Raw genomic sequence first — 24,564 nt, 5'->3', positions numbered from 1 at the left:
TTAATGCATTGAAAATTCAGGCTGTAACACAACAAAATGTGGAAAAGGTTAAGGGGTTTGAATAATTTCTGAAGGCACTGTATCAAGAAATGTGGATGCAGTAAGCAGTATTGCAGTAAAATCACCTCAAGCTAATGTGGTGATACACAAAGCAATTCAAACAACACTGAAATTGCATCAATTATGTCATTTTGTTTTGCAATGATGTCACCTTATTCCTTTAATAATCCTGCCTCCTGAATCCAGGTGTTTGACATGGGGGGGGGGGACTAGTAACTTTATGATCAAACTTTATCAATGTAGAAGCAACAGTCATTTTTCCTACTTTGGTCATCATACTTTGATCTAGTTTAATCCAAATATCTACTAATTTCATGAAAAACATGATTTTACTGTTCATCACCTTAAACTTTATTTCATGAGCATTATTGGTTTCAGTTAGTTTTCAGTGTACATCGCTCCATAGATATGTGTCTGGCTGTCTTCTATGGTGTCTGCAGACACTGCGTCGAGATTAGAAGAAAACACAATTTTTGAGGGGTATCCTCTAGGCTAAAGTGGTCTTTACTGGTGTACGACATTTCCCAGGTGTTTCATATAGCAGCCCGATGTAAAAACCAGTGACGCTATAATACCGCCTTTATGCATGAAGGTAGCCTCTCGTAGCGTATTCCCCTCTGCCCTCAGCAGCACGTAAGAGCTCTACCACTGAGGAAGCTGCATTGAGCCAGCCTCCTTTAGCCCTGGAATGGTTTATTGCTTTGTCAGCTTTGTCCTTGCAGCCTACAATGGAATAATGCTACCTCCGTCTTGATCAAAACCACGGACTTTAACCTAGAACAGCAATTGATCAGAGCGCCAGGGTTCCTTATCACTCATTTCCCCTTGCCCTGCTACACCTAGGACCAGCCTATTGCGGACCTTGAACAAGGGCGCATCACGTTCACTTATATTTTTTTGCTAACCAGTTAAGATGACTTTAAAATCCAATAAAAACGAACCTGCTGTCATACTTGAGCGGGACTACAGCGCTCGAACAGCCCTCTCCGACCTGTACCTGGAGCAGCTCCTCCAAAATAAACCAAAGCCGGAAAAGGTAAGCGGTTTACTCTACAATACATTCATACGATTGCCATAATAATATAATTATAGAAAATGTCTTAATCAGATAAGCAGTAGGACTATACGCCTATATGGAAGGCTGTAGCCTACATTCATTCCTTGGTTATGTTGTAAAGCGATACAGATATGTCCATCAACTTCATTGCATCAGTTTAAGACGCAGGGGGTAAGAGGATGCGCTGGTCAGCGCTGATACAACCCGGTTTAAGACGATCATCTTGGTGTTCATGTGCTTTTTGTGTTTTTCATAACATGATTAAATATAGGTTTAATGCTATTCTTCACATTTTGCCATGAGGATGAGAGAACATTTTAAAGTTTGAAAGCTAATTCCCTGCTACTCTACACATTTTGGCATGAGGCAGAGAGAACATTTTGCATTTTTTAAGTAACTGTCCAGTGAATATTCTGTTAACTCATTCTCAAATAATGTTGTTAGGAAAACGGTTACTTCTTGCATTTCAACAATGCACAATGCAGAAAAATGTGTAGTTTTATTGCTCATCTCATGCTGTTCTACACATTTCGCCATGAGGATGAGAGAACATTTTGCAGATTTAAAGCAAATGTTCTGCTACTCTACAAATGTTGCCATGAGGCTAAGAGAACATTTTGCGGTTTTAAAGTAACTGTCCAGTGAATATTTTGTTAACTCATACCCAAATAATGTTGTTGACCCATCCTATATTCGTATTTGTGGCCAAAGCATAAATTGTAGAAAAAAACACTTAAATAAACCCACCTCAAACTTGTATCTCAAGCAGACCATTTAAAAAAAAATGCTTGTTATTTCCTCATAGAGGATGGCGTCATCCTCCTGAGGAAGTTGAGCTGGCCAATCAGCGGTCTACTCACATGAATATTTTGAATGACCGGTATAAGCCCACACCATTCTGGTGTTGGACTACACCCACCCACAACAGAATAGCTGCTTTTTAACATACTTAATTACCATTTTTTGGAAGGAAAACTATTTCACTCATATTGTAATTAATTATAGGCATATTTCATAAAAATCTGGAAACACTGGACAGGTACTTTAAAGGTCGACTTTAGGCAAAAACGCAAGAGTAACAGCTTTAAACTATATATTTTTTCTAAATTTTTTATTTCACCTTTATTTAACCAGGTTGGCCAGTTGAGAACAAGTTCTCATTTACAACTGCGACCTGGCCAAGATAAAGCAAAGCAGTGCCACAAAAACAACAACACAGAGTTACACATAAACAAACGTACAGTCATATAACTGACCAATGCACCTTCATACCAGGTCATTTAATCCAACAACAAAAAAAGGTGATGAATAAGATATTTGGTTACAGATCTTATTGATCTCTACAGCTTCCATCCAAAAACAAATGCTGTGAAATGACGTCAACACATACTGGAGGAGTTACTGGCTAGCTACAAGTGGCTAGCTTAGTTAGCAAACTAGCTACGTCACATCAACACATACTGGAGGAGTTACTGGCTAGCTACAAGTGGCTAGCTTAGTTAGCAAACTAGCTACGTCACATCAACACATACTGGAGGAGTTACTGGCTAGCTACAAGTGGCTAGCTTAGTTAGCAAACTAGCTACGTCGGTCGCGGTGCGCATTACCAGAATTACACATCACTGAACCACCAAAGGCACACTCCATTTCTGTTTGGAAATTGAGAAGTAGGAGTTGGACCGGTCAACTTCGAGCCCAAATATGACCGTTGAAGCTAATTTCCTGCAATTATACACATTCTGCCAATACTTATAACAAGGGGGGGGGGGGGGGGGGGGTCGACTTGACCTGAATATTGGGGGACATGTGGCAATTTCACCTATGTCATGCACATGTTCAAAGTTTCAGTCTAGGTCACTCCCAAGACATTACTGCATCATGAAAAATTCAGTGCTTGTCAAATCCCATCTTAATTTGTTCCAGACAAGTCATAATAAGTAAGATTCAGTTCTGCTATTTCTCTAACAAGGAACAGAAACCACACACCAGGCACATAGAGGAAACAGGTTAACAGTTTCACAGCAATAGGGAAGATACATGTGATGTCTACATAATGGATAGTTGTATCCTTTAGAACAGGGGACTGACATTGGTACTCATAGACAGTATAGGCCTACTACTGTTTTTAACACTTCTTTCCACTTGTTTAGACATGTACATATGTTGACCATGTACAGCATCTCAATTCAACAATGTGTTACGCTCCTATAATAAGCTGCAATTACATCAATGGATGTTTTCCAAACTGAGACACCTGCTCTGGATGTTTTAATATGGATTTTCATCTGTCTTCTTAATTATTTGTGATAGAATTCCACGTGTCTTTTAAGGGTCTTACAGCAGTAGTATGATCCCATTCCAACCACACAATTCACCATGGACCTTTAACCCCACAGGTGAGGACTTAATGTTATCAGCCTCTTGATGAGGCACTACTGTAGTAGATTAGCCGAGCCCAGGCTGATTGTTAATCCCCTCAGTCCCCTAGATCAGGTTGACATTCTCAAGTCCTTGTCTTTGTTTGCTTGCTTGGGTGAAATGCAGAGCCAGGTGTACCTATTCGACGCAGGCAGGAGGTTAACGAACAAGCCCCTCTTCTCCTTTGTCTGTCTCAAGGGGAGATTTATTGGCATGTGATGATTGGACAATAGGCCTGGTCAGGGTCAGAGGATTAGGGTTAGGGTGCATGGTAGAGCTGGATGATAGGGACAAAAATCCATATCGCGATAAATTGCCTGAATTTATGCAATACTGATCAATATAAGGATACATGTATTACATTACTACTAGTTTGATGGTTGTAGCCATCAGTTGTCCTATTAACAATCACCCATATTAACACACTCGAGTGCCCTGTAGGGCCCCTACGGCCTGGAGTTTGATGGGATTTACTTGAGGAATGGGTCACCCCTCTATTTTAGGCTCCTGAGTGGCGCAGCGGTCTAAGGCACTGAACCTCAGTGCTAGAGGCGTCACTACAGACCCTGGTTCGATCCCAGGCTGTATCACAACTGGCTGTGATTGGGCGGTGCAAAATTGGCTCAGCGTCGTCCAGGTTAGGGGAGGGTTTGGAGGGGTAGGCCATCATTGTAAAATAAGAATTTGTTCTTATCTGACTTGCCTAGTTAAATAAAGGTTAAATAAAAACATTTTAAAAATTGACGTTTATTGGCCGCGTACACAGTTTAGCAGGTGTTATAGCGGGTGCAGCGAAATGCTTATGTTACTAGCTCCCAACAATGCAGTAAAATGTCAACCAATTAAAATGTAATGGACAGAAAAAAATACAAGAAATCAAGAACGATGGGATAAATCTGATTAACAAGCCAAATAGCACTGTAGGAGTAATCAAATTCAATCTATATGTATGTACACCAGGAGAATTGATACAAGATCAACTAATAATGATATGTACAGCAGTAGACGTATTAGAGTAAGCAATGTCAAGAATCCAGTGTATGAATAAATATGCAGTGTGTATAAACAGTGTAATTAAAATACAATGTACAGTAGTAGAAATATTCTGATGATCTACGTCGGGGATACAGTATTTAAATACGCAGTGTGAAACGGGAAATGACCCGTGGTTCAATGTCTCTATAACATAGGTTCCAGTGGTTCACTCTGCTTGGTCAGTGAAGGAGGAGCAAATGAGTGAGGGAGAAAGTCAGCCAATCAAGTTCGAAAGAAGTCATGATACTTCCAAAAAGGAAAACATGTCCCCTGATTGATACGTAAAACAAAGTATGTCTGAAAGTGACATTGAAGTAGCAACTTTAACATTGTTAAACGTTGAGTGCTGAGAAGGGAAGCCTTGCATGGAGTCTTTCCCTGACATCATGTGTAATAACCTCGTGCAGAGCCTCATGTTAAAGTGTACCTCAACGAGAAGCTGAAATGTGAAATCTGCATCTATTGTGAGATCTGGAATATCGTAGAGATGAGTGCTGGTGTCTCGTTGTTTGCATGTATGTGTGTGTCCAACATTGACTTTACTTTTCCATCTTTGTGATGCTTGCCTTGGACTGCAAGTGTGTATTTTGTGTCTGTAGCTGAACTGAAAAGCGACTCTAGCCAGATCGATTAGAGTGCAGTATGTTTGTATTTGCTTGCGTGTGAATAAGGCTTCCTGTGTGTGTTACCCGCCTGACGTGTGCAGACTCAGCCTGCTCCTGCCTGCTACACACTGAGTCATGTTTCACTAGAGACTAGCCTAATCATCCAGGCTAAAGAACTGCAGCTTTCTATAAATAGACACATAGCCACGTCTGCCTAACACACAATGTATCCCATCCTAAACCCCTGTGTCATTGGTGCAGTTTAACCCTATCAGTCCCGAGACCCCAGCAAAAATCATCTTTTCATTTATCCGACTTTCATTTAGCATGTCCAGCCCTTATATTTAATAATCATTTTGCAGGTGCTTATATTTGTCCTGTTTTACACAAGTGTGTAATGGAAATGTGTTTTTTTCCATATCCCAACTCCCCCTGAGACACCCGCAGAGATTGGGGTCATGGCCAGGGTCGCCATTGTACAGCAATTAGGATTAAGTGTCGTGCTCAAGGGCACAGCAACAGATTTATCACCTTGTTGGCTCCGGTATTCAAACCAGCAACCTTTCAGTTACTGGCCCAACGTGCTAACCTCGAGGCTACATGCCAATGAAGTCCTTTTCAGGACAACCATGGCTGCAAGTAGAACACAAAACAATTTGACATAAACAGTTGCATTCATGAATATTATTGACAAATGTAAATAAATCAAAAATAGGTCCGCCAAAGCAAAAACCTGATAAAAAGGAATTTATATGAATGCTGTATGTACATAAATTGTTTGCTCAATGGGAAATGAATATCTAACTAGTTAGTGACAACTGTATGAAGTTTGGATTTTGTGACAGCAACTATGTGAGCTTATTGCAAAATTAGAGACACTATTTCCTGGGACTTCCTATGATCTTCTATAGAAGAACCCCTTACTTTCTAACGACTCTTGTATAGCTTGTGAGCATCATAGAGCAGAACATGTGCAGGTTCGTCAGCCTCAGCTTTTCATAGTGACAGTAGCTTTTAATAGTTCGTAGCTCAAACCATTCGGGACTCTACAGACTTTTTGTACAAAGTACGGGCCCCTTCGGGATCCGTCCTTGTCTCACAAACACCACTCTAGCTCAGTCCCCGTAATCACACAGACTAATGTTTGGTATCTACAGATGCAGAGGAAATAGACAAATCCAATGGTACAACAAGTTAGAAGTCCAAAACGCGCAGGCGTTACAGTGGGACTCATAGGATTAAACAGGGACAGACAGACACTAGAACATTGTGAATGTGCTTGTGTTACATTCCATGCTCTTATCCCCTCATTTAAACAAAAAACATGACCCCATGAACAATGTTGCTCTCTGATTTCATATCAAACTTTGCTGGCCTTGACATCCCTCAAACATGATATTTTAATTATAAAGGGATTATATGCGTTACATTGGTTAAAGCCCCAGTGCAGTTAAAATTATATGTTTACTGTGTTTTGTATAATATTGTAGAACAGCTGATGAAACTAACACTGTAAAAGTGTGAAAACATTTTATCAGTGTCATTCCTGATAGTTGCTGGTTAAAAATACAATTTACACAGGACCTTGTAATCAGCAGGTTTGCATGGGTGGGAGTTTCAGCTTTCCATGGTGACATCACCATGTGGAAAATTGGTTAATAGACCAATAACAAAGAGAGTTCCAAACATCTCTGCCAATAACAGCTAGTTTTCAGTTTCCCCCTCCCTACTCAGACCACTCACAGGCAGTCCTAGCAAAATTCTTGCTTGAGAAATTTTGGGGGGGTATAAAACAGCTATTTTTTCATTCATTAATGGAAATCAATTACAGTAAAGTACTTAATTGTTACCCTGAAATAATTGTATATTGATTTAAAAACAGCTGCATTGGGTTTTTAAGTATGTATTCTCTGTTACAATGTGTAGGCACACTGTAGTTATGCCTTTGTAATTACCATCTAAAAACATATGTTTTAGCAAAACACAAGTGTGACCCAATCCAACATGAGCTTGTCTAAACAAAATGCCTACAGCTGAACATGTGAGCGTAGGTGTAATGCCCGGGGTGTAGTGGAGGGAGAAGTCAGACGCAGGAGACAGAGAGTTCAGAGTAGCGTACTACTTTAATCACCACATAGGTGAAAACGACTCCACTTAAACAAATGCCCCAAAACACAGGGAAACTAATCAGTTCCGAAAATAACCAACTTACACGAACAACCGTGACATACAGTACACATCAAACAATCCCGCACACCCAGCAGGCGGGCCGGCTGGGTAATAAAGCCCAACTAATAAACCTAATTACAAACAGGTGTAACTAATAAACAGACAAGGAGGGATGAGGAAAAAATCAGTGGCAGCTAGTAGGCCGGTGACGACGACCGCCGAGCGCCACCCGAACAGGAAGGGGAGCCACCTTCGGTAGGAGTTGTGACAGTAGGCAAAAGCTTGTCTGATATTTTCTCATATTTCCTGAATGCCATTTAAGTAGCATTTACATTAAGATATAGGGAGGGGCTCACAGATATATGTACTGCCTTAGTTACTGCTGTGGCCCTGCAAGGTCTTGTGGATCAATAGTTCTAGGCTGGAAATCTACCCTAACCTTACCTTGGTAAGTGGGGAGGCCTGGTATGTGGGGGGGGGGGGGGGGGGGGGGGGGTGATTACAGAGACATTAGATCCAGTTTCCACCTTAAACTATTTGTCTAGCAATATTGTGCTGTTCCTGTTTCACTGGAACACTTCTTCTTTCAAATGGTGTATTCACAGCCATCTTCAACACTGGATTAGATGATGGGAACCACAGACAAATGAAAGAACACACAACACTGAGCCTTATAGCTGTCTTGTAAAAAAACATGGCCCTGTTGTTTTTTACACCCCTCCCCCACTTTTTCCTTTTCCCTTTCAATAACCAAGCTTCCTTCAGAGATGGAAGAGGAAGCGAGAAACCACACTCACTGTTTTTTTTCTCTGTTTTTTTTCTGGTTCAATTAAAGTCAATGAACTTAGTAGACCAGACTTAGCTGCTATTGCATTGATGTCTATGGGTGACACACCCAGTTAAGTATACCGGAACAGACCATTTTTTTCAATGGTAAATGGCCTGAGTGAACTATCTTCATTTGTGAACATGTTTACTTACATTGATCCGTAGATACTTTGCGTCGGTCACTGGTGCATTTTATTTATTTATTTATTTATTTCACCTTTATTTAACCAGGTAGGCAAATTGAGAACACGTTCTCATTTACAATTGCGACCTGGCCAAGATAAAGCAAAGCAGTTCGATACATACAACAACACATAGTTACACATGGAGTAAAACAAACATACAGTCAATAATACAGTGAAAAATAAGTCTATATACAATGTGAGCAAGTGAGGTGAGATAAGGGAGGTGAAGGCAAACAAAATATATATAAAAATAAATAAAAATATAAAAAGGCCATGGTGGCGAAGTAAATACAATATAGCAAGTAAAAAAAACACTGGAATGGTTGGTTTGCAGTGGAAGAAAGTGCAAAGTAGAGATAGAGATAATGGGGTGCAAAGGAGCAAAAATAAATAAATGAATACAGTAGGTAAAGAGGTAGTTGTTTGGGCTAAATTATAGATGGGCTATGTACAGGTGCAGTAATCTATGAGCTGCTCTGACAGCTGGTGCTTAAAGCTAGTGAGGGAGATAAGTGTTTCCAGTTTCAGAGATTTTTGTAGTTTGTTCCAGTCATTGGCAGCAGAGAACTGGAAGGAGAGGCGGCCAAAGGAGGAATTGGTTTTGGGGGTGACCAGAGAGATATACCTGCTGGAGCGCGTGCTACAGGTAGGTGCTGCTATGGTGACCAGCGAGCTGAGATAAGGGGGGACTTTACCTAGCAGGGTCTTGTAGATGACCTGGAACCAGTGGGTTTGGCGACGAGTATGAAGCGAGGGCCAGCCAACGAGAGTGTACAGGTCGCAGTGGTGGGTAGTGTAAGGGGCTTTGGTGACAAAACGGATGGCACTGTGGTAGACTGCATCCAATTTATTGAGTAGGGTATTGGAGGCTATTTTGTAAATGACATCACCGAAGTCGAGGATTGGTAGGATGGTCAGTTTTACAAGGGTATGTTTGGCAGCATGAGTGAAGGATGCTTTGTTGCGGAATAGGAAGCTAATTCTAGATTTAACTTTGGATTGGAGATGTTTGATGTGAGTCTGGAAGGAGAGTTTACAGTCTAACCAGACACCTAGGTATTTGTAGTTGTCCACATATTCTAAGTCAAAGCCGTCTAGAGTAGTGATGTTGGACAGGCGGGCAGGTGCAGGCAGCGATCGTTTGAAGAGCATGCATTTAGTTTTACTTGTATTTAAGAGCAATTGGAGGCCACGGAAGGAGAGTTGTATGGCATTGAAGCTCGCCTGGAGGGTTGTTAACACAGTGTCAAAAGAAGGGCCAGAAGTATACAGAATAGTGTCATCTGCGTAGAGGTGGATCAGAGACTCACCAGCAGCAAGAGCGACATCATTGATGTATACAGAGAAGAGAGTCGGTCCAAGAATTGAACCCTGTGGCACCCCCATAGAGACTGCCAGAGGCCCGGACAACAGACCCTCCGATTTGACACACTGAACTCTATCAGAGAAGTAGTTGGTGAACCAGGCGAGGCAATCATTAGAGAAACCAAGGCTGTCGAGTCTGCCGATAAGAATACGGTGATTGACAGAGTCAAAAGCCTTGGCCAGGTCAATGAATACAGCTGCACAGTATTGTTTCCTATCGATGGCGGTTACGATATCGTTTATGACCTTGAGCGTGGCTGAGGTGCACCCATGACCAGCTCTGAAACCAGATTGCATAGCGGAGAAGGTATGGTGGGATTCGAAATGGTCGGTAATCTGTTTGTTAACTTGGCTTTCGAAGACCTTAGAAAGGCAGGGTAGGATAGATATGGGTCTGTAGCTGTTTGGGTCAAGAGTGTCCCCCCCTTTGAAGAGGGGGATAACCGCAGCTGCTTTCCAATCTTTGGGAATCTCAGACGACACGAAAGAGAGGTTGAAGAGGCTAGTAATAGGGGTGGCAACAATTTCAGCAGATAGTTTTAGAAAGAAAGGGTCCAGATTATCTAGCCCGGCTGATTTGTAAGGGTCCAGATTTTGCAGCTCTTTCAGAACATCAGCTGACTGTATTTGGGAGAAAGAGAAATGGGAAAGGCTTGGGCGAGTTGCTGTGGGGGGTGCAGTGCTGTTGACCGGGGAAGGGGTAGCCAGGTGGAAAGCATGACCAGCCGTAGAAAAATGCTTATTGAAATTCTAAATTATAGTGGATTTGTCGGTGGTGACAGTGTTTCCTATCTTCAGTGCAGTTGGAAGCTGGGAGGAGGTGTTCTTATTCTCCATGGACTTTACAGTGTCCCAGAACTTTTTGGAGTTTGTGTTGCAGGAAGCAAATTTCTGCTTGAAAAAGCTAGCCTTGGCTTTTCTAACTGCCTGTGTATATTGGTTCCTAGCTTCCCTGAAAAGTTGCATATCATGGGGGCTGTTCGATGCTAATGCAGAACGCCATAGGATATTTTTCTGTTGGTTAAGGGCAGTCAGGTCAGGAGAGAACCAAGGGCTATATCTGTTCCTGGTTCTAAATTTCTTGAATGGGGCATGCTTATTCAAGATGGTGAGGAAGGCATTTTAAAAAAATATCCAGGCATCCTCTACTGACGGGATAAGATCAATATCCTTCCAGGATACCTCGGCCAGGTCGATTAGAAAGGCCTGCTCGCTGAAGTGTTTCAGGGAGCGTTTGACAGTGATGAGTGGAGGTCGTTTGACCGCTGACCCATTACGGATGCAGGCAATGAGGCAGTGATCGCTGAGATCTTGGTTGAAAACAGCAGAGGTGTATTTGGAGGGCAAGTTGGTTAGGATGATATCTATGAGGGTACCCGTGTTTACGGAATTGGGGTGGTACCTGGTAGGTTCATTGATAATTTGTGTGAGATTGAGGGCATCAAGCTTAGATTGTAGGATGGCTGGGGTGTTAAGCATGTTCCAATTTAGGTCGCCTAGCAGCACGAGCTCTGAAGATAGATGGGGGGCAATCAGTTCACATATGGTGTCCAGAGCACAGCTGGGGGCAGAGGGTGGTCTATAGCAGGCGGCAACGGTGAGAGACTTGTTTTTAGAGAGGTGGATTTTTAAAAGTAGAAGTTCAAATTGTTTGGGAACAGACCTGGATAGTAAAACAGAACTCTGCAGGCAATCTTTGCAGTAGATTGCAACACCGCCCCCTTTGGCCGTTCTATCTTGTCTGAAAATATTGTAATTAGGGATGAAAATGTCAGAATTTTTGGTGGTCTTCCTAAGCCAGGATTCAGACACGGCTAAAACATCCGGGTTGGCAGAGTGTGCTAAAGCAGTGAACAAAACAAACTTAGGGAGGAGGCTTCTAATGTTAACATGCATGAAACCAAGGCTATTACGGTTACAGAAGTCATCAAAAGAGAGCGCCTGGGGAATAGGAGTGGAGCTAGGTACTGCAGGGCCTGGGTTCACCTCTACATCACCAGAGGAACAGAGGAGGAGTAGGATAAGGGTACGGCTAAAAGCTATGAGAATTGGTCGTCTAGATCGACTAGAACAGAGAGTAAAAGGAAGTTTCTGGGGGCGATAAAATAGCTTCAAGGAATAATGTACAGACAAAGGTATGGCAGGATGTGAATACAGTGGCGGTAAACCTAGGTATTGAGTGATGATGAGAGAGATATTGTCTCTAGAAACATCATTGAAACCAGGTGATGTCATCGCATATGTGGGTGGTGGAACTGAGAGGTTGGATATGGTATAGTGAACAGGGCTAGAGGCTCTACAGTGAAATAAGCCAATAAACACTAACCAGAACAGCAATGGACAAGGCATATTTACATTAAGGAGAGGCATGCTTAATCGAGTGATCATAAGGGTCCAGTGAGTAGAGGTCGGTTGGGGTCACGGCGATCCAGACAGCTGGCCGGGTAGATGGCTATCAGTAGCAAGATAGCATAGGATGGAAGTCTATTTTTAGACACCTCGTGCGTTTCCGTCGGTAGATTAGTGGGGTTCCGTGTGGTAGAGGGGATCAATCCAATTGGCAAAATAGTTATAGTGACCCAAGAAAAATTGTCCGATATACTTATTCAGATAGCAGCCGATAAGACAGCTAACGATTAGCGGGCCCCAGATGAGCGTTCAGGTAAAGTTGCGACGGAGGTGCCAGTTGGATAACTCCCTCGGGCAGATAATGTCGGCAGTCAGTCGTGAAGGCCCGATGGGGCTCCGCATCTGCAGCAACAACAACAAAAAAAACGGGTCCGGATAGGTGACTGTAGCCCAGGAGTGGCTGATGGAACTCCTCAGCTGGCTAGCTCCGGAATAATTTAAGTTTGCTCCGGGATCGACGTAAGCCAATAGTCACACGGTTTGCAGCTAGCTAGCTGTGAAATCAAGGTGCAAACGTCCAGAGCCTGCGGCTGAAATCCGGGGACACTGAGAAAAATAGTCCCGGTATGCTCCGGTCCGAGTCGCGTTGCACAAAAGTGCCGATAGATTATCGAGCTAAAGGAATAGCTGAAGACCACAAACGTGGGCAGCTGAAACACCAACGCTAGCCAGCAAACCGGCTAACTTCTAGGCAGCTTCAGATCAGCTGCTGGCTAGCTTCTAGTTAGCTTCTGGTTAGCCTCTGGCTAGCCTCTGGCTAGCTTCCACTGTGGATTTTCAGATTTGAGGTAAATAATACTTTTTTTTTGTAATTTGTGAGGCGGGTTGCAGGAAAGCTTTTGTAGTTGAGTTCTTGGATAATAAAATATATAAAGATATGCGAAGAAAGGTGTAAATATATATATATACAGGACACGACAAGACGAGGACAAAAAAAGAACGTCTGAACTGCTATGCCATCTTGGAAGATTCTATGGTGCATGACTACAACTCCCAGAGGCCTCTGTTCACACAATGAGATCAGGGGTCAGCACCAATGACTCACTTGTACAAAAAAAACAAGAATTCAAGACAGCTTGTTTTTCTTTGACTCTGAGATCACGTGACCCCCCTACCCTCTGACACTGCTCAGTGCAGTTGGAGTAGGAAGCCACAGAAGAACAGAGTGTTTTTCTTCTGGGAGACTGGGAGTGCCAAGGAACTGCACAGTTGAATCCGCACTGGCACGTTGGAGCCTGTAACTGTTTTTTCAGATAGCGTATCATACTATGTTGCATTCCTGACTCCTTGACTAGTTCAGCAATATGAGATAAAGGGGGTTATTGAGAATACTTAGTCTCTGACATTAGGAGGGATTATACAATGAGTAGCTGTAATATTTTAATAATGCTATATTTAAACGTTGATACCTGCACGAGGAGAACTACGCAATGTGTTTACTGTTAAACTGCCAATACCTACAGTGGGTGCCTGCCTCATTTCACTCTAACAGCATGACGAATTCCGTATTTCACATTACATAGTAACAGGACTCTTTTGGCATGAGGCACTGTTTGGCCTTGTCACCGGGATATGGTGCCAGTAATTTATTATGTTGAAATAAAAGAAGATACTTTTGCTTTAACTGGACTGTTTTGATAGCTCACTTGGTAAACTAGTTTTCAAACTTTATTGGGTATTGAAAGGCTGTAAGCTTTCTTTTTATGTCTCACTTTAGACGCACACCTTCTTGATTCTTGTTTGTAACTATGGAAATGGGATTTTCAACAACAAAAAAACAACCTTGGTCCTCACTTCAGAAGTTCCAAATAAAGCTTCAGGAAACCTGGAGCTTGTCAATTATACAAAGGTGATCTTAAAATCCTAGACCAGTGGACAGAGTATGGGAGGTAAAAGTGGGAACCATGTGTGCCTTGGTCATCATTAACACAACATTGGAAAGTAAAAGGTTTTTGCAACTTTGTAAGTTGAGCTTATTCAATACATTACAGTGCCGTGTGTTCTCCTGCTATTCTCGGCTGTTTTCTGCTATTACATATATTAATTATCCAGATGATACCAGTTGACCTTTAGACCAAAGTCTGACGGTTTCCTTTAGACATGTGACTTCCCTCTCAGTCCAACCAGGGTCAGCACTTCGCAGGAGGATTTATTGGCGGCTGAGTGAGCCCTCCTTGTCTCTTTATGACTCAGTTCTGTGTGCTGAACAATATGAGTAATGAACGTTCAAGGCTTCAACCTGTTTGTCTGTATGATGGTGAAACTGTTAAGCCCCAGGTGTCTCCTACAGGACTGGTGCATCTTAGTGGACAAGCAGCATACTGCACTCTATGCACTCTTTACTGCATTCTATGCCCTTGTGTGGGGATGTCATTTCATCAGAGTTTATCGAGGGATGCAGTCCAGAGAGAGCTCTACTACATTGATGACAGGGACTATTTCTACTCTCCTAGTACTGGTGTCCTGTAAATATCTGTATTATGTTGCAAAGTAAACAACATGTTTACTTACATTGACCATAAGACACCTCTAGGCTTTCCTTGAACACTGCAGGCTAGTCCACATGGTGTTAAAGTCTAGTGTGTGTGTGTGTGTGTGTGTGTGTGTGTGTGTGTGTGTGTGTGTGTGTGTGTGTGTGTGTGTGTGTGTGTGTGTGTGTGTGTGTGTGTGTGTGTGTGTGTGTGTGTGTGTGTGTGTGTGTGTGTGTGTGTGTGTGTGACCTTGTTCTGTTCCGTCTCAGACACACGGTGAAGGGAAGAGGAGGGGGAATCCTGACTCTGCATGATTAGGTTTCCCCAGACAGGGCCTGCTACATATCCATTCTACTTCTGGCCCCCCTTGGCTGCTGTGACAATAGCCACACCCTTCTCAGTCTCCACCATTCCCCATGGCCAGTGCCAGTGGCTGCTGCAGCTGCACCAAACAAACAAGGTGCAGATGTTAAGGCGCCTTAGCCATTAGTGTTTTCATGGTGTTTTTGCATTGAAGTCAATTCAAATTTAGGGGGGGATATGGTCAGGGTCAATTTCCCTCTAGCTCAGGATTTTTCTCAAGACTCCACACAAGATGTTACAATAGAGCCTGGGCGTCTCCATAGTGAGAGAGGGTACATAGTGAGAGAGGTTCCAAAGTGAGAAAGGGTACATAGTGAGAGAGGGTCCATAGTGAGAGAGGGTCCATAGTGATAGAGGGTACATAGTGAGAGAGGGTCCATGGTGAGAGAGGGTACATAATGAGAGAGGGTCCATAGTGAGAGAATGTACATAGTGAGAGAGGGTTCCTAGTGAGAGTGGGTACATAGTGAGAGAGATTAAATAGTTAGAGAGGGTACATAGTGAGAGAAGGTACATAGTGAGAGATGGTTCATAGTGAAAGAGGGTACATAGTGGGAGAGGGTACATAGTGAGAGAGGGTACATACTGAGAGAAGGTCCATAATGAGAGAGGGTCCATAGTGAGAGAGGGTCCGTAGTGAGAGCGGGTACATAGTGAGAGAGGGTACATAGTGAGAGAAGGTACGTAGTGAGAGAAGGTACATAGTGAGAGAGGGTACATACTGAGAGAAGGTACGTGTTGAGAGAAGGTACATAGTGAAAGACTGTACATAGTGAAAGAGGGTACATAGTGAGAGAGGGTACATAGTGAGAGAGGGTCTGTGGTGAGAGAGGGTACATAATGAGAGAGGGTACATAGTGAGAGAGGGTACATATAGTGAGAGAGGGTCCAATGTGAGAGAGGGTACATTCAGTGTCAAGGAACAAGGAGAGACTAAAACAAATAAGATAAAGGAAATGCCTTTGTGAAATTATGATGATGGAAGTAACAGCTCATTGCCATTGGGGTTGTTAATCATTTTTATGGCCTTGTAGTTTTCTCTCAAAGACATCATCGCCACCTCCCGTTCCTTTAGCCAGTGGATCTGACTAGACTAGACAAAACTACTGGCGTATTGATTTCCATTCATATAAAGAATGATTATGACAGATTACCCCCTTCTTATAGGCCTAATTATTTTTATGTGAGCGGATAACTGTGAAAACAAAGCTGCCAGAGTCACTGCAAATTAATTTGTGTCAGCATTGTGTGGTCAAACACATTGAACACATTCTTAACGTATCTAAAAAGAAAAGGTGTTTCTGTTTGCATGGTTGACGAAGTCACCTTGTGATTTCTCTGAACTAATGTTATTACTTTCCATGTCCCTATACAGCCTGAGATCGCTAACAGTAAAGGAACACTAGCAGTTATCTATGAAAAGATAATCAAACGTATCTATGTTAGATAACAAACTTTTGCTGCCGTAGCTGGCAGCATGTTCCTACAGGGAATATAGGAGGCTTAATTTCATTATTGCACAATAACGGTGGTAAGTAACCTTTGTCACCCTGGGGTCCATGTACAGAACAGTCAGGGGCTAGATTAGTATGATGGCCATCCACGTGAGTGGTTTTACTAATCCCTGGCAGGGCTAGCAATGTGATAATGCCCATGTGGCCGGGGGCAGTAAAAGGGATTACGTTAATGTGATAAAAGCATGTGTAATGGAGGGACATCCACACAGCAGAACAGGCCAAATCCCACAGGAGGTCCCACTTCAATTATTGCTATGTGGAATTAAGGAAAGGAAAGACTCCAATCTAGACTAAAAGAATCTCATGGTGTACATTTGGATGTATGTTTTGAATTTGCTGCTGTGGTATTTCATGGTCATAAAAAGGTCATTAACATAGTGTACTTTTGGTGTACTTAAGCATTTGGCATTGGATTCAATCAAACCTGGTTGAAATGGAACGGGTGGAGTGGAGGGATCACCAGTAAAGGCCACATTCCTTTGAGTGACATTACACACCGTTCAGTGTTCTCACAGCCAGACAGTGGTCAAATAGTCAGGGTTGTTATTTGTGGATGTAATTTATGTCTTCACCTTTATGAGGGATTTGTTTTTTCATATCAATACTTTTCTTCTTAACACGATTTCACTCAGGCGTAGCCATGACAACCTTTTGTGTACCAGAGTAGCGGACATGGGTTGTCCCTGCCTAATGAGCTGGTGAAAATGTGGAGTTAATTTTTAACCTCGAACAGATGCTGAAACTGCAAATTAAACATGGCTGTTGGGATGCAGACGAAAAAAGCTTTTAATAACGCCACTGGAAATGCCAGTGTTCTAATTATGTGACATCAGATGATCAGAACGTTTAGCTCATTGTAACAATCAATTTATTTATTCCTAGCCCACAAAATTTGACTAATTGTAGCTGTACTGCTGCAACGGGCAATTATTTATCATTTTGAGTTGTTTGGGTGCTTGGCACGAGATATTAAAAATTATTTTCATGATTGCACTGCCTCACAATTTATAAAAGTAATAGGGCGAACCATTGACACCTAGTAACCTTCCAAACTTGGATGTTTTGGACAGATTATGACATTTTGCCAAGATGATAATCCAAAATGGCATTTTGTATAGGAGAAGTGCATTCCAGTTGTGTGCACATTGGGTTTTTCACCCCAGTTTTTCACCCCAGTAAGCCATGTTAATGTTGTGTGTTAAGTGTTGACATGTTTTTCCGTAGGGGCTTATGCCAGCCTATGAGACAAAGGGAGCTGAAGTATACACCAACGGCAGTGCTGCTCACATGAACGGAACTGAGCTAACCAGGATGCGTGAGGTGGCATTTGAAAAAAATCCCTCAGAGCCCATGGTAAACCATTCAGATGCTAATTACTCTCTTTTTTCTCTCTCAGTCCCTTTCTGTCTTTCTCTCTCCATTATTTCCCTCATCTCTCCTCTCTATCTCTCAGTGACTCAATCTGTCATTTTGAGGAAAGATTGTCATGTGCTGTTTTCATGACTCATGCTTTTTGCCTTTAGGGGGTGACTCTAAAATGTAATGGAAAACAGAAGTGCACTGTGGCCAGAATATTACATGGGGGCATGATACACAGACAAGGTACAGAACTCAACCACACTGACTGACATACTGAAGTGATTGTAATGAATTTGTATTAGAAAAGCAACAGTATTCCCATACTTGTGTAGAAAATAGATATTAGTTATTTGCCTGATAACACTCTTTGGTCATACTGATCCTCTGTACTGTGCTGATAATTTGTCGTCCATCTCCAGGTTATCTAAATGAAGGGGATGAAATAGCAGAGATCAATGGAAAGAGTGTGGCCAACCAATCTGTCGACCAGCTACAAAAGATCCTGGCAAGTCGCTACCATCTCTGTTTTAACACAAATTATACTGAAGAGCATTCTGCCCCTGAGAGAATGGGTGACATGTTGTAATCTCACAATCCTAGTTTTGATAGTGTGGAGTGTAAGTAAAATGGTTGTCATCCTCCATTACAGAAAGATACCAACGGAGTAGTCACAATGAAAATCATCCCCAACCAACCAAGGTGCTCTCCTGTGTGTGAGGTAAGACAATAAATTACCCATTGGATCTGCACATTTTCCCCTTTATGAATGGACTGATTTAATAATTTTTTTGCACCCTGAAATCGAATTTCAACTGCATGCATGATCAAAGAAATGGTTACTATTCAAGCAGGGTTACACTCTTTTGTTGTTCTAGTTCTGCTATGATATCCCAAATGATTTCATCAGAGAAATACACCAGGTATAGTACATAGTGTAATAGTATACCCTTTAGTTTACAAGGGGTTGACAGTTATTACAGAGGGCATCAGTCACTTTATTTAGTCATCTATTGGTGACTCATAACCTATTCTAGTCACGTGTTATAACGTCATCTACATACTATTCCTATTATATTTTGACCATATCAGCAAATTGCTGGATTATTCACCACCACCATTGTAATAAGACAGATAAACATGGTTCCGCAGTGTTACGGTTCTTTCTCTACGATACCATGCTTGAAGCGTAACCACATATTTGATACGGTACCGTCCTGTACCTCCAATCATGTCTTCTCCCAAATTCTCTTGATTAAATTGAGTTTGTTCTTTTGTCAGGCGAACCCTACCCTTAAGACAATGAAAGACACAGATGACTATACACCCATTAGATTCCACTAATGGTCTAATATACAGATCATCAGTCAGGTTAGACTGGCGAACTGAACTGAAACACATTGGCAGTGCTCAGCGTTTCACTCTGCCATCTGCTGGTCACATTATGCAATCATATCTCCCTCAACAGTCTGCCTCTCAACCTATAATAATTCAACATTTCGAGAAATGAGTTTCATTTATGAATGTAAACTAATTGGAAAACAGTGTTATAACATTCATGTTTGTCAATTCCATAATAACAGAAGCATGTCCATTGTCCAGGCATTATGATAACTGCACGGATAGTGTGGTCAGTGATGAGAGTCTAATTTTAAGCATTTTACCAATTGATAGATTAGTAGCCTGTCCTAAACTATACGGTAAATATATACAAAACAATAACCTTTTACAGACCAAATCCCTCCTGTGGATGCTGCTAGATCCTCTGTGTGTTGCATCATAGAGCATACCACAGGAAGGATCTCTGACCCATTAACTGATATATTACCCTCTAACTCTAACATCTAGGATGCTGTTTAGACAGGTACATTTAATCTGAGCCAGAGTACTATCTCCTGAGTTAATTCAGAATAATATACGATTTTGCACCATATGCTAGTGCTACACGTCATTACAACAAACATATCAACCACAATGCACAGATGGTGAACATGATTTCCCAGTTGCCAGAAAGGGCATCATGTCATTTCAGCCATCTCTATGTGTGCAGCAGTTCTGTGTTACTTCCTCCACAGATGTACATGAGGGCTCAGGTTGACTACGACCCTGCCAAAGATGACCTCATCCCATGCAAAGAGGCAGGGCTGAAGTTTAAAACGGGTGACATCATTCATATCATTAACAAGCAGGACCCAAATTGGTGGCAAGGCAGGGTGGACAGCTCTACCGCCGATTTCGCTGGACTCATCCCCTCCCCAGAACTTCAAGAATGGTAATAGTACACAAAGTAGGAGAGTACACCCACTTCTGATTACCTGTAAAAAAGCTTTTGCCTCAACGTTGCTTTAAGCACTGAAATTGACATGCATATTATTAATGTTAGCTCTCTGTGTACATCCTAGGGCCAACCGTGCTTCCCTGTTCTGAGCCAATTGCAATTTTCCTAAGTCCCTCTTTGTGGCACGTGACCACATGACTAAACAGTAGTTCAGGTGCGACGAAACTAGGGCCTGTAGGACCTGCCTTGTTGATAGTGTTGTTAAGAAGGCAGAGTGACGCTTTATTATGGACAGACTTCTCCCCATCTTAGCTGCTGTTGTATCAATATGTTTAAGCACTGAAATCCCTAGGATCGGGATGGCCTTATCCTAATCCTAATTTAGTTTGTTGAGTGAGTCAGTGACTGACATAACAAGAGAAAAACTGCTGATGCACAACTAAAATTCAAAAATGCACCTTGTGTATTCTATTACTCTAACTCTCAACATTAAGTTGAGACCCGCTCTAAAATATTCAGTGTGTGAGTAACCCCCAGTCTCTCCTTTCTGCTCCAGGCGGATGGCAAGTAAAAGCAAGGCCACAGAGGGCACCCAATCCTGCAGCCCCTTTGGAAAGAAGAAAAAGTGCAAAGACAAGTATCTGGCCAAGCACAGCTCTAGTAAGACTTGCCATTTGTTTATACCCAATACAATCTTGAGAACTACCTATACTAACTAGATGTATAATGTTTTTGACATTGCATGGCATTGTTTTAGATCCCTAAACCACCAATTTATATTCTCTTCTCCCTTGTTAGTCTTTGACCAATTGGACGTGATTTCCTATGAAGAGGTTGTTCGGCTCCCTGCCTTCAGCAGAAAAACCTTGGTGCTTATTGGTAAGCTCCATATATGATCATCATAAGCATTTACATCATTTTACATTTAAGTCATTTAGCAGACGCTCTTATCCAGAGCGACTTACAAGTTGGTGCATTCACCTTATGATGTCCAGTGGAACAACCACTTTACAATAGTGCATCTCTCTAAGGGGGGGGGGGGGGGGTTAGAAGGATTACTTTATCCTATCCTAGGTATTCCTTAAAGAGGTGGGGTTTCAGGTGTCTCCGGAAGGTGGTGATTGATTCCGCTGACCTGGCGTCGTGGGGGAGTTTGTTCCACCATTGGGGTGCCAGAGCAGCGAACAGTTTTGACTGGGCTGAGCGGGAGCTGTACTTCCTCAGAGGTAGGGAGGCGAGCAGGCCAGAGGTGGATGAACGCAGTGCCCTTGTTTGGGTGTAGGGCCTGATCAGAGCCTGAAGGTACGGAGGTGCCGTTCCCCTCACAGCTCCGTAGGCAAGCACCATGGTCTTGTAGCGGATGCGAGCTTCAACTGGAAGCCAGTGGAGAGAGCGGAGGAGCGGGGTGACGTGAGAGAACTTGGGAAGGTTGAACACCAGACGGGCTGCGGCGTTCTGGATGAGTTGTAGGGGTTTAATCGCACAGGCAGGGAGCCCAGCCAACAGCGAGTTGCAGTAATCCAGACGGGAGATGACAAGTGCCTGGATTAGGACCTGCGCCGCTTCCTGTGTGAGGCAGGGTCGTACTCTGCGAATGTTGTAGAGCATGAACCTACAGGAACGGGTCACCGCCTTGATGTTGGTTGATAACGACAGGGTGTTGTCCAGGATCACGCCAAGGTTCTTAGCGCTCTGGGAGGAGGACACAATGGAGTTGTCAAGCGTGATGGCAAGATCATGGAACGGGCAGTCCTTCCCCGGGAGGAAGAGCAGCTCCGTCTTGCCGAGGTTCAGCTTGAGGTGGTGATCCGTCATCCACACTGATATGTCTGCCAGACATGCAGAGATGCGATTCGCCACCTGGTTATCAGAAGGGGGAAAGGAGAAGATTAATTGTGTGTCGTCTGCATAGCAATGATAGGAGAGACCATGTGAGGATATGACAGAGCCAAGTGACTTGGTGTATAGCGAGAATAGGAGAGGGCCTAGAACAGAGCCCTGGGGGACACCAGTGGTGAGAGCACGTGGTGCGGAGACAGATTCTCGCCACGCCACCTGGTAGGAGCGACCTGTCAGGTAGGACGCAATCCAAGCGTGGGCCGCGCCGGAGATGCCCAACTCGGAGAGGGTGGAGAGGAGGATCTGATGGTTCACAGTATCAAAGGCAGCCGATAGGTCTAGAAGGATGAGAGCAGAGGAGAGAGAGTTAGCTTTAGCAGTGCGGAGCGCCTCCGTGACACAGAGAAGAGCAGTCTCAGTTGAATGACTAGTCTTGAAACCTGACTGATTTGGATCAAGAAGGTCATTCTGAGAGAGATAGCAGGAGAGCTGGCCAAGGACGGCACGTTCAAGAGTTTTGGAGAGAAAAGAAAGAAGGGATACTGGTCTGTAGTTGTTGACATCAGAGGGAACGAGTGTAGGTTTTTTCAGAAGGGGTGCAACTCTCGAGATAATAAGCGAGACCTGCCTGCCTTTAACCTCATTTTAAACCCAATATTTGAGGTTGTCACACTAAAAGTGAGTAGTTGAACCTCTCTCTGTGCAGGTGCACCGGGTGTAGGAAGGAGCCATATCAAAAGCCTGTTGCTGACCAAATACCCAGAGAAGTTTGCCTACCCAGCACCACGTAAGTAGGGCCTTTACTTCTAATGGTCTTCTATCTGGTTTGAGAGCAATTTGTTTTCCCAAACCCACCATTAACTGTGGCTCGATCCAAACAACAGACACCACCAGACCCCCACGTAAGGACGAGGAGAACGGGCAGGAGTACTACTTCATCTCCAACGACGCCATGACCAAGTGCATCACTGGGAATGAGCTGCTGGAGTATGGCAGCTTCCAGGGGTTCATGTTTGGAACCAAAATAGACACTATCCAGAAGATCCATGAGCAAGGAAAAATCGCTCTGCTGGATGTTGAACCACAGGTAGGCATAGAAATAACTATTTACACAAACCCAAGGTTAGCAGAATAAGGTATTTGTTTCAGATGTCAGATGAATAACAATATGGTTTGGCTTCTTTTTTCTTGTTATGCAGACATTGAAACTCTTGAGGACGGCAGACTTTGCACCTCTGGTGGTTTTCATTGCACCCACCAACTCAGCTACTCAGGTACGCTACTGCTCATTCCTTACATCCAGGAATGAAGGTTATTTCAATTAAGGACCATTCGCAATATGGCTCTCCAACCAGTCACACTACAGTATCAACATTTCCAGTCTGTAATGAGATGCTGAACTCCTCAGGAGTTTGACTTTGTAGTCTGATCATTTGTACCTTTCCTTGTAGTCAGAAGCGGTGCAGTTGATCCAGAAGGAGTCAGACGCCATCCTCTCCAGCTACAGCCACTTCTTTGATGTGCAGCTGGTTAACAATGATATTGATGAGAGTGTGAAAGGAGTGGAGGAAGGGATAGAGCAAGCCACCTCCACCCCACAATGGGTGCCTGTTTCCTGGGTCTACTGACCTGTGTACCCCTGAAGAACCATCATATATTTAACAAAAGCTGGTGCAATATCACACCCCCACAAAACCTGGGCCAATATCCACAGTGTCTCACCGTGCTGATCTAAGATAAGCTGCCTTTTAGATCATAATGGGAAAAGATTATGGCCAGACTAGTAACCGAAAAGTTGCAAGATGAAATCCCCGAGCTGACAAGGTAAAAAATCTGTCGTTCTGCCCCTGAACAAGGCAGTGAACCCACTGTTCCTAGGCCGTCAAAATAAGAATTTCTTAACTGACTTGCCTAGTTAAAGATAAAATAAAAGATCAGCACACATACTCTGAGAGGCTTTGTGAATACAGACCCTGGTGACTCATACACCATTCTTTGCATAGCAGCTAATCACTATGTAATTGTAACTAAGTTTCACACAGAAGCAAAACAAAAAGCAATAGATATTGTATTTCAGAGAAAGTATAATGAACCCAACCAAAGGGATAATTTACATGTTTGTAAAACCTTAGTGAATCAGGCTTTTTAGGTGCCAAGTGATTGGTACCATATGGCTGCAGATAGGATTGTTAGTCTATTAACAATTAAAGTGGACCACTACTGTGAACACAATGCCACTACCTGACAAGTTTATCAGTATCCTCAACTCAGGTTTAATATTAATAGTCATGAAATTATGCATAGCTGTATTATATACCTGGTAATGTGTTAAAATACAGGGAGACGTGTTCTACATGAAATTGTCATGTCTGTCATGTTAAGTGAATCATTCTGTTGACAACCTCAGTACTGGTCTCAACTCAGAAATATATACCTCATGTCATGATGTAAGGCACTCTCAAACCATTAAACCCCCGCATTCCATATTACTGATTGAAGTTTCACACTCATTTGGTGCAAAAGGTCAGAATAAGAAATTAAATAAATTATTCACACTCCACCCGTCAAGTCATTACACTGAGAAAATAACCTCAGATCCCAGCAACTGG

At 42.9% G+C, this 24,564-nt stretch overlaps 1 protein-coding gene across 1 annotated transcript; it reads left to right on the top strand.

The window, feature by feature from the left end:
- Window positions 1-667: 667 nt before the first annotated feature.
- Window positions 668-24,441, top strand: LOC139552479 (55 kDa erythrocyte membrane protein-like). The gene is made up of 12 exons (XM_071364254.1): window positions 668-1,096; window positions 17,707-17,835; window positions 18,006-18,084; window positions 18,261-18,346; window positions 18,491-18,559; window positions 19,914-20,110; window positions 20,673-20,776; window positions 20,915-20,995; window positions 22,662-22,742; window positions 22,840-23,042; window positions 23,155-23,229; window positions 23,407-24,441. The coding sequence occupies exons 1-12, from the start codon at window positions 974-976 to the stop codon at window positions 23,581-23,583; spliced, it is 1,404 nt and encodes a 467-aa protein (XP_071220355.1). The 5' UTR covers window positions 668-973; the 3' UTR covers window positions 23,584-24,441.
- Window positions 24,442-24,564: the final 123 nt, after the last annotated feature.

The sequence above is a fragment of the Salvelinus alpinus genome, chromosome 24, assembly GCF_045679555.1.
Source record: "Salvelinus alpinus chromosome 24, SLU_Salpinus.1, whole genome shotgun sequence".
Taxonomy (NCBI): domain Eukaryota; kingdom Metazoa; phylum Chordata; class Actinopteri; order Salmoniformes; family Salmonidae; genus Salvelinus; species Salvelinus alpinus.
The sequence above is the reverse complement of the archived record's forward strand: the minus strand, read 5'-3'. Positions and strand labels throughout refer to the sequence as shown.